Source organism: Sciurus carolinensis, chromosome 17 (assembly GCF_902686445.1).
Source record: "Sciurus carolinensis chromosome 17, mSciCar1.2, whole genome shotgun sequence".
Taxonomy (NCBI): domain Eukaryota; kingdom Metazoa; phylum Chordata; class Mammalia; order Rodentia; family Sciuridae; genus Sciurus; species Sciurus carolinensis.
The window spans coordinates 11,152,599-11,164,064 of record NC_062229.1 but is presented as its reverse complement, the minus strand read 5'-3'; the positions used below and the strand labels follow the sequence as shown (position 1 = coordinate 11,164,064).

General features: G+C 38.6%; 1 protein-coding gene across 1 annotated transcript; it reads right to left on the bottom strand.

Annotated features, from left to right (window-relative positions):
• Positions 1–7,968: 7,968 nt before the first annotated feature.
• LOC124969465 (actin-related protein 2/3 complex subunit 3-like) lies at positions 7,969–8,460 on the bottom strand. The gene has a single exon (XM_047532419.1). The coding sequence runs from the start codon at positions 8,458–8,460 to the stop codon at positions 7,969–7,971; it is 492 nt and encodes a 163-aa protein (XP_047388375.1).
• Between the last annotated feature and the right edge of the window lie 3,006 nt (positions 8,461–11,466).

The following is an 11,466-nucleotide window of genomic DNA, read 5'->3' as shown; positions in this document are numbered from 1 at the left end:
AAAGTCTTGGTAAATCTGATGTCAGATTATAGAACAACATCAAGGAAATATCCTTTCTTAAGAAATGAGTTGCAGAAGGAGAAGCAAGTGAAAAGGGGTCAGGAGTACTGCAGAGAAAAGGGAACCCTAGCACAGCTTTGGTGGAAACACAGTTAGTACAACCAGTACAGAAAACAGTACAAAAGTTCCTCAAGAAAATTAAAAATAGAACTGCATTATCAGATCCAGCAATCTCACTACTGAGCATATCTGCAAAGAGAACAAAAACAGAATGTCAAGAAGTTCTCTGCAGTGCTACAGCAGAACTCTTCATAATAGCCAACACATGGAATCAACCTACATGTCCATGAATGGATGAGTGGTTTTTTAAAAATGGCATAAATACAGGACAATTCTATGCAGGCAAAACAGGCAGAAAATCTTGCCATTTACCTCAATGTAGATTGACAGAAAGACATGTATTAATGGAAATATGCCAGTCATGGAAAGATGAACACTGTATACTCTCATTTTTCTGTGGTCTTTGCACAGTAGATCTCACAGAAATAACAGAATGGCAATTACCAGTGGCCCAGGGAGTCTGTGAGTTTAGGGGGAACATGTTGAGCAAAGAAATCAAAATTCCAGTTAGACATGAGGAATGAATTCAATAGCTAAACTGCACAGCACAGTGACTATATCTAATGATGGTGTCATGTATTCCTGACAAATACTGAGTGGACCTTAGGCATTCTGACCACAAAAATATGTGAAGTTATGCTTATGTTAATTGTCTAAGTTTAACCATTCCACAATATGTGACATTCATAAACATCATGTTGTACATGATACACATACAATTTTATCTGAAATCTTGAAAATAAACAAATTTGAAATTTTAAAAATTGAGAAAAAATAAAAAGAAATAACTTTTCCTTGACAACATTGTGGATACCATATGATCCTCAGATGATTCTTCTAAGGAGGAACATCACAGAGAGATTGCTCCTGGGATGTTTTCCTGGTAGAAATTGATATTGTACTAACCTTGTGACTTTGAAATCAAAGTAAAGGAAAAATATCCTTGGTGGAAACAAATTTGACTTATATAGACACACAATTGACCACAATTTTTCCACTCTGCTTTCTTCTTTGTACCCCAAAGGAGTTTAATCGCTTGGAGATTAAAAAGAAAATAGACCAATTTATTTATTTAGTTGCTTGGAGGATTAAATCTAGACATTTAAGAAACTGTGAACTTGCCCCTGTTGCCATTCCCATGAACTTCTCTGATCTCAGCCTCTGTGAAAGCACACCTGAGCTTCCTGAGCACAGATGGTGGAGAAGAGAAAGCCTTGGTGACAACCACTGGAGAGAGGCTGTGAGTCTCAGTGAGGCTGGAGAAACAGGAAAAGAGGAGAGAACTTGGGTCCTGGGCTTTGCCGCCAGAATAATAAGGAGGGGAGGTTCCCATATTTCTTTACTCTGTGAAGGTGAAGTTCCCGCACTTTGAAGGAGATTCAGTGTCCACTGAGATGTGTCTCTCCCGCTATCCTGTTTCCTTCTCTCACTCTGGGTTCTACAGCAATCCTCCAATAAGAGCTGTATTCTGGTGAGTCCAAATTTGTCACCTCTCTTCTGTAACCTGTGACCTGTCACATTTCCCTCATCCAATTATTTATTCATTAACTCCTCACCAAAGACCGACCATGCACAGGGTATTGTTTATTTTGTTCCAAATCAGATTGGTGTTTTCTTTTATATTCCCTCTTTTTGCCTGGCAGATAGTTTTGATTAGTTCTATATTTTATAGTTATCATCATCTTACTGTGCACAGTGGCGTCTACCAGTAATAAAATTATTTCTGATATTTAATAATCAGTCCAGTTTCTTTTTATTATTCTTTCCCACATTTTCCATCTTTTTGTCCAGAGAAACATGGAAGGGTAAGGCTTGGAGGAGGCTGTTTTGGCATGTTCATGAATTAAACACAAATACTCTAGTGTTTAATGTAGCGCTAATGTGGTGTGAAAACATTCATCATTTAATGGGTTAGGAAAATATCCTTGGTTTCTTTGTTCCCTGACAATCTCAGTCCTGGATTCTAATCACATAAAGAAATGTTAAATTTTGTAAAGTACAATTGATCTCTTGCTTTTATGTTTTCATTCTTCTTCATTGACCAATGAATTTTGTTCATAAATATTCTTATGCTATGTAGACTTTCATCTGTTGGTTTGGTATACCTTGTTCACCATGTGTTTTTTTTTTTTTTTTTTTTAATGGATCCTTATGCATTTTGTGTAACTTTGTTAGTTTGGTCTATACTTAGGCATATGACACTCTGAAGGTTTCTTGTGTTAGACATTTCTGTCTTGATGTGTATTATACAACCAACCATCTGTATTTGTTCAGCACTTGCAATGTGACTGGCACCGTGCAAGTCCCTGGAAAGGCAAATGATGAAACAAAAGTGTCACACCAGGGCCACAAAGGAACCTTACTTCACACCTGTGATGGAGACTGAGCCTGAGGAAGCTTTACTAGGGGTCTCCCACTCTCCATCTTTCCTGATCCTCCTCCTGCTCTCCCTCACACCAGCCTCTCAAATCTCCTCTGACACCAACTTAATTCAGAGAAGGTTCTCCCTCCCACTTTCAAAGACTAAATTGGTCCTCAATGAGCCTTACCTTTCTGTAATTAATTAACAATTCTTAATTATTCATAATATTGTCCCTTTTCTGTCCTGAAGAATACAAAAGAATACAATCAAGTATTAGTGAATCTTTATTTTGCCTTTTAATTTTTCATAATAAGATTCTATTTATATTATCCTTGAACATTATCATCAGTTCTATCCCTTATGAATTGTGACCGTGAATGCAGATTTTCATACAGTGCACACAAGGGCGTGGTCATGTGAACACACACGCACATGGCTTGCATCTTGTTTAGTGATGTTCCTTTGTCCCCTTTCCTGTGCAGTCCACATGCTTTCACCTCTTTGTGGACAAGTCCACCACATGTGCATTCACTCAAAGATAGAGTCATAGAGATCCTCATTAATTGGAAACGCTTTTTGGAGTCAAAAGAGGTAACAAACTATTTGTATTTATAATGATCAGAATTCCATCCACGTTAAAGGGAATCTTGATGGAATGATAGTTATGCAAGACAGATTTCTTGGGATGTTAAGAACAAAAGCTCACATTTATGTAATGCTCATTGCATGTCAAAAGCCACAGGAGATCAATTTTATCATACCACTTAATTTCAGGCTTCAACAATACCATAGAGTGAGTATCTACTGCTTCTACTGTAAAGGTGAATACTTCACAGTTAAGAGTTTGAATAACTTTCTCAAGGACACAAATATCATATAAATGTGGACCCAAATTGTGTTGCAGATATCTGACCAAGGAAGCCAATTCTTAATCTCAGCTATACACTGTGCTTTGGGAGAAATTACATTAAAGGATACTACTAATAATAATTATAACAATAATAATGACAAGAGTTATCTTTTTTTGGGCTCTTATTGTCAACAGAGGCAGTTTTCAACCTTATAAAAATGAAGCAATAATAATTGCATCTTTAAAAATTAAAAATAAAATATTGACAGTTACATATCACATCACTATAAAGTATTTAACCACAGAAAAAATTGTTGCTTGCATTAAAAATCCATTTTAAACTGTATTTTAGAGGTTTTACAATGAAGAGTTTGGAGATAAGGAAAATAGGTGGCATATCTTTATTCTGGAATAATAATGTCAAATAAAAATTAGTTTATATCCATACATCCAAATATGAGAAATCAATGATACAAAAAGAGAAAAAAAATTGTGCAACATTAAAGGATATGTGAATGAATAAGGACATTTAAAAGCAAAATGGGCTACCACTTGACTGAGGGAAATGGACATTTTCAGGATCCAATAGAGGTGAAGGATGTTGATCCAGGATGATGTTATAAAAAAAAAAAGGGGGGGGGTAACTGCCTGAGGTGCCAGGTGGCTATTTATTGGACATGTTTTTCATCCTTTTCCATCAGATACACCAGCTGTATGGAAGCAGAAAACCACACAATACTATCACATTTCTTCCTCCTGGGCATTTCAGAGGATCCAGAACTCTGTTGTCCATCCTCCTGAACTGTACCTGATCACAGTACTTGGGAAACTGCTCATCATCCTGGCTGTCAGCTCTGACTCCCACCTCCACAGCCCCATGTACTTCTTCCTCTCCAACTTGTCCTTGATTGACATCTCCTTCACATCTACCATAATCCCAAAGATGCTGGTGAACATTCATGCACATAGCAAGGAGATTTCCTACTTAGAATGCCTCACTCAAGTATATTTTTTCATGGTTTTTGTTGGAATGGATAATATGCTACTGACCATCATGGCATATGACCAGTTTGTGGCCATCTGCTGCCCCCTGAAATATACAGTCATCATGATCTCCCAGCTCTGTGTCCTCCTGGTTTTGATGTCGTGGATCATCATGTTCTGGTTCTCCCTGATTCTTATTCTCCTGGTGAAGCAACTGACCTTCACCACAGGCACTGAAATTCCTCACTTCTTCTGTGAGGTGGCTCAGCTTCTCAAGGAGGTCCCATCTGATGCCCTCATTGATATCATCTTTTTGTATGTTTCAACTGCCTTGCTGCTGGTATTTCCTGTTGCTGGGATCCTCTACTCCTACTCTCAGATTGTCTTCTCCTTAATGAAGATGTCCTCTTCTGTGAGCAAGTATAAAGCATTTTCCACCTGTGGGTCCCACCTCTGTGTGGTCTCCTTGTTCTATGGAACAGGACTTGGGGTTTACCTCAGTTATGCTGTGGTTCATTTTCCACAGAGAGGCACAATTGCCTCAGTGATGCATACTGTGGTCACCCTCATGCTGAACCCCTTCATCTAGCCTGAGGAACAAAGATGTAAATGAGGCCCTTGGGGGACTCCTCAGGAGAGCAACACCTTGTCTTTGATAGTTCACTCAGCTCAGAAGTCAGGAGATGTTTTATTCCCTGAGGCAAATGTCCTGAATTTTAATTTCTGGCTATTTTCCTCCTCTAAATGACATGTGTAATTTTTGTACTCCCCAAACATGTACAAGTTCATGAAAAAAATACTCAACATTATTGATGAGGAAAATGTACATCAAAGCCACAATGAGATGCAACTCCACACCAAATAATAAAAGAAGAAAAGACAATAACCAGTGTGGGCAAAGACACAGAGAATTAGAACTTTCAGAGCAATCCATTGGGAATGTAAAATGGTGTAACCACTTTGGGAACAGAATTTTTAGTTCTTCAAATAGTTCATCACATAGTTATTATATGAGTCAGTAATTCAAATCCTAGGTATATACCCAGGACAACTGAAAACATCCACACCCAAATCTCAACAAAAATGTCCATTGTACCATTATTTATAACATCTCAAATCTAGGAAAACCAAAATGTCCATCAACTGATGATGAGTGGATAAGTTAATGTGATATATCCATATATCCACATCATAAAAATGAATGACATATTCATACATGCCAAAATAGAGATGAGTCTTGATGACATTATGTTAGATGATAGAAGCCACACAAATATAGACCATGTATTATATGATGCCATTCTGGAGTTAGGTAGTGGTGATGGCTGCACAGCCATGTTAGTATGTTCAAAAGTACTTCATTTTATACTTTAATGTGTGAATTTGGGGTTGTGTGAATTCTATTTAAAAAATAATTCAAAAATTGAAGTAATATACTTGTCAAAAGAAAATTTCATTTCATAGATTTGTAGACACTGCCCTTCTGCTCCTGAATTCATAGTCAATGAAGTAAATCTGTCAGTTCCTAAAAGAATGAAAACTCAATGTCTCTCTTTAATATTTGTAAATCCATTTTGTTAGTTAGATGTAAAGGGGGGCAGTTTTGGTTCGTCGATAACTCCCAGAAAAGACGCTCTGCAGATACAGGTCTCACATGAGGAACTTTTATTCAAGCGGACAAAACATGTCCACTCGGGGGAAAGGGGAAAGGGAAAGAGAGAGCAGAAGATGGCACAAGGTTCTTTGTATTGGAATTTCCCGGGCTGGGAGGAACCAATCACGGAGGAGAATTATTACAGACTGACTGATGGACCAATGACATATTGGAACGTAATGTAGGGGGGCAGGAAGGTTATGGTGATGTAAACCAGGAATTCCTGTAACGGGAGAGGTGGGCTTAACACAGATTGACAGGTGGTGCCTGTAGCGGGAGAGAAAAAGGTGGCTTTATCCCTAACACATTTAATAAATCAGGTCAATGAGGGAAAAATTTCTTTTCTATGACAAGAATCTGATACTATTCTCATTTTTGCCATTCAAATTTATGTCTCTGAGGCTATATAACTCAGTCAGTAGAGTGCTTGATTTGCATGCACAAGGCCCTGGGTTCAATCCCCAGTACCACCAAAAAAAAAAAAAAAAAAAAAAAAAAAGACTCAGATTCATGTCTCTAAGGAGAACTTCTTATTTTATTACCATACTACTTTTTTGTGCTTTGGGATTTTATGCCCTGGTTTTTGTTTTTTAATATATATATAAGAATTCATTTCTAATATTTTGTACAAGTGATATATGTTGGTATTGTATAAAATGCTGATCTTTACACAGTTCTTGGTAACTTTCAACTCCTTCAAATATTCCAAAGGTTCTGACAAGCATACAGTAAGGGGTTAGGTAGGTTTACAGTCATCTCTGGGTATAAATCCCACACTTTTTCTATTATCTGCATTCCCTATCATAATCATGCCATCTCATGTGGTCATGGGGAGGATTTAGGTCCTTTTTGGATGATGGCAAGAGGCCTCCCTCAGTTCCTCACTGAGGAGCCCTGTAGACAGCTCATAAAACAGCCGGTGGCTTCTGTTGATGTAAGCAAGTAGGTGAGAGAGCAGCACAGGGCCAGGCCTACCCCACTATAAAGACATTGGATTCAAAGCACCCCAAGAGAATGGAAAAGTCCCTCTGCTATCCAGTCTGGCCCCCAGCCATCAAGACTTACGTCCTGCTGGCAAAACTCCCTATACAACAACAGGCAGGTGGACACACCTACCTCTCCTCTGCACTGGGTATCCCTACAAACTCAGCAATAGTTGAGTCGGCTCCTAGGCCTGGAGTCCAAAATATATACCTTGGCTCTCTTCTGGCCACAGGGTCTCACCACAGCCTCACCAAAAACTAAAGTCATTCTGTTCTCAAATATGGTAAGTGCACCAGGGACTTCTGATGGCAGCTCACAAAGGAAGTGCTCCTCCCACTGCTGAATACATCAAAAGCTTTGCATATGTGTGTGTTTTCACCTAGTGAAGGCATTAACTAAGTGTACCTTTGCCCACTCATTTGTTTTCTGACATGAAGTGTTAGAAATTTATTATTATTCATTATTATTAAGCATCAGCTTAATACTGCAGAAAATTTCAAATCACCCTTCAACAACTAACCCCCACACCCACAAATTCTTGATCAATAACTTTTCAAATAAAGGCATGCTCTTGATATCGCTAATAAGTGGATGATGACACATAATGGGGGGTGGGAAGGGTTAGTGTTGGGGTTGGAGTTGGGTTTAGGGAGGGGGGCAGGAATGGAGGAAGGAAGGACTGTATAGATGGAGGGGAAGGGTGGGAGGGGAGGGGGGGAAGGGAAAAATGGCAGAATGAATCAAACAACATTACCCTATGTAAATTTATGATTACACAAATGGTATGCCTTTACGCCATGTACAGACAGAGAAACAACATGTATCCCATTTGTTTACAATAAAAAAAAATAAAGGCATGCTCTCTTCTCTCTTCTGTATATTAACTTTATGAAATAAAGAAAAGGATTGTATACATCTTGCTGTAAAATATTGTCCACGGTGCTGGATACAGGGGCTGCCCAGGCTCCCTTCATTGACCAGGTCCTGAAAGACCCCTGTTCAAGAACTGTCTCTTCATAAAGCAAGTCCACCACTTGCTGGGTTTATCATTCTGAGGATCAAAACTTTGTCACAAAGTCTCAGTCCAGTCTCTTGCCTTAGCTGCTGTAGGTAGGCTGGCATGACTTCATCTTCCTGTTTGTTTTCAGGTTTGGCATAAATTGCATTAAGAGGAAAACCAGTCTCTCCAGGAATGGGAAAATTAGTGATTCCCAGGGTATATATTTCTTTTGCACCTTCACTTTTGGAGTTGCACTTTTGGAGTTTCTTTACACACTCAGAAATGTAGATGGTGATATACATCAAGGTCCTATTGGCTTCATTCTTAATTTCATAGTTTTTAAAGAAGACATTGGCTTTGAAGTAATAGAAGTCTTCATCTACATTATCTGTATCTTTTGTCTGTCTGGGGGAAGGTCCTTTGAACTGACTTCTGGTAGGTAACAGGGCCATGTTTCCAATGAGTTTGGTGTCAGGATCCATGAGAGAAGAGTGGTAGGCTGGCATCCTCATGTCACCATGGTTTGGACCCAAACAAGCACCCAGTTATTTTGAAGTTGATAACACCAGTTGATCATGAATTATGATTCTTGGAAACTACCCACATTCCACCCATGAGGATCTTCTTATTCAGAGAGATAAATTTAGACATTGATTCGTAATTGATTTTTATAATAAAACTTGAATATGCATGCCATTAAGTTGGACATGGAATTAAAAGTGTTATTTATTTGTGTGGATAAATGTCAGAAATAAATTTTGCAGGACTATGTAACTAAACAGCATGCATATGGACCTGGATTGTATAGCTAGATGCTTGGTATTGAGAACTTTTAATACAAATGGGTGGTATTGAATTTTTAATATTAAACTGCAGTCATTTCATAGTGGATAGATGGGATCAGACATTAGGAGTCCCACCATAGTGTAGTGTAAAGTACATGATGAATGAAACCTCAAAGAGCTGTTTGTGCAGTAAAAGAATCATTTCCTTTCTGCCTTTCTAATTTTCCAACACATGATGAATGTTCTTAATGAAAACAGAAAGACCCTAACTTTGGTCTTTCTTGGATTTGCATGCTACATTTCTACCCTCAGTTTTTTATCCTTTATTATTCGAAGATCATTTCAAATCCAACCCTCATTCTATGATTCCTCATCTTGAAAATACCACTTAAGAAATCTAGGTCTTTTATATAGTCCTGATAAAACCCAAACCTTAAATTTACTTTCTAAGAAGTTTTTCCCTTCAGTGAAGGAAGAGGTTATTGGATGTGTGAAAGTTGAATTGTCTTTGCTTTGCCTTTATGGACAATGAATAATTATTCCAATGCACATGAAAGCTAGAACCAGTGCAAAAGGCAAGCAGAACTCTTTCCTTTCCAAAGCCCTGAAGTCTAGCAGAGCAATGAAAGAGATAAGGCACATCTGTATGTTGCAGATTATGAAATGGAGCATTCACTATCTGCATCATTCAAGTTTCTCATGAGAAAAGAAAACAATGGAATATTCATCTGAGTCACCAGATAGATGAAGAGATTAATAGAAAGGTGATAGAAGATAGACATACAAACTACATGTGGGATAATATTTTCCCTGACTGTGGTAGATTTTGAGTGTATAAATACATTATGCCTATTACCTGTTCTTGATCTGGTATATTTGTATAAACATAAAAGTATAATAGTGTCTTGGCCCTTAGGTTGAAGTGCTACCAAAATTCAAATAATTTTCAATGCATCAACATTAGAGTAGATGATGATGATGGTGACATTTGTATTCACTAAAATCCTACAACTGTGTATTTTCTGTTTCATCCTAGAGTTCCTCAGCTAAGCACCATTAAAATGAAGACCTTGTGGCCACAAGAGCTCAACCATGTGCCCCAGTCCACTCAGCTAGTGATCTCCAACTGTGCTAGGAGAAGTGGGACACATCCGTCCTCCCAGCAGCTCATGAGACTGAGGCAGGAGGATTGCAATTCAAGACCAGCCTCAGCAACTTAGCAAGACCCTGTCTCAAAATAAAACAAAAGGAGAATTTAAAAGGTCTGTGGGTGTAGCTCAAAGGCAGAGAACCCCTGGGTTAATTCCCCAGTACCATGGAAATAAATATTTTTCAGGTGATGTTGAAAATCAATTTCAGGTTGTAAAACCCACATGTTCTAATAATCCGTTAGCCAATGATATGTTGATAATGACAGATTTCCCAATTAATCCATTGCTAAGGACTAAATGCTGTTCTAATCAGTACATTTTGATTTTTATCTCCTGGAACAGCCTTTCTATTAAGTGCTTTGTTATCACATCACCACCAACTTGAAAGTTAAACACAAATGTGTTTTCTGTCATGCCTCATCCTGGTTGTCAGCATCACAATGCATTGGGAGCCTGTAGGAAGGTTCACAGATGCCTTCTTTCATGCTCTCCCGGGTGATATAACAATGGGAAGTAGTCCCATTTCCTCTCACCAGAGTGAGAGGAAAGCAAAACCCTGGTAAGAACTTTGGAACCACAGGACAGCCAGGTACATAAACTTAAATCCTCATAACTGAATCTTAGCATGTTGGTGTCCTCCCATCTTGATACCCAAAGTGTTTGATTTGTCCTAATGATGGACAAATAACTGCCTGCTCTCACCCTCTGTATTCACTGAGTTATGCTGTGTGCCTGCTCTGTCGTGACCAAGGACATGGATTCCAAGCTCTCCTCTGTCTGGTGTCCAGTAGTGTGCAGGCTCTAACCTCAGGACTGATCATAATACAGTATCAGGAGTTTCCTGATGCAGAAGACCATAGGAGGAGCAAAGGTTGATCCTTAGCAATCACATAACTTGGTGACTCAGAGCTCTTAATTTGCCAAATTACTCCATAATATCCCATTGTTTAAGGACATCATAATATCACTGAAACAGAGTGTGAGAAAATGAATGTCCAAGAAATAATACAGCTTCTTCCTCTACTCAAGAGGAAGTTCTAGTGTATCAACTTCATCCAATTCTTCCTTTAAAAAAATCCATCATTTTTAAAATTCCCTCTGTTCATTGTGGTAAAATACGCATAAGAAAAAATGTGCCATTTTGAACTGGAGAACGTCCTATTCAGTGAAATAACCCATTTTAACCATATCTGAGTGCACAATTTGGTGACAGTAATTACACCGGCATTTTTGTACAGTCACTACTCTCTCCATCTCCAGAAAATTTTCTCCTTTGCCAAACTAAAACCTTGCACTCATTTGAAAAATTGTCACCCTCCATCCCACAACCATCTACCATGATTCCACCTTGAACATGATAAGAAATCTGAGTCATCAAACTCCAAGTGTTACCAGAGGGCACTACGTCTAGGCTACATGTTCAGGTTTCCTACATTTTCCTGTTCACATTCCGGATGGATGCCAAAGGTCCTGAGACTGGAGTATCCTTCTCTTGAGCCTCTTCTAGGCACTAGTAATGTCCCTGTTTCTCAGGCTGTAGGTGAAGGGATTCAGCATGGGGGTGGTCACAGTGTAT

Bases quoted from the DNA above. Each gene is read 5' to 3' on its own strand.
- LOC124969465 (XM_047532419.1), bottom strand. From the start codon at position 8,460: ATGCCAGCCTACCACTCTTCTCTCATGGATCCTGACACCAAACTCATT.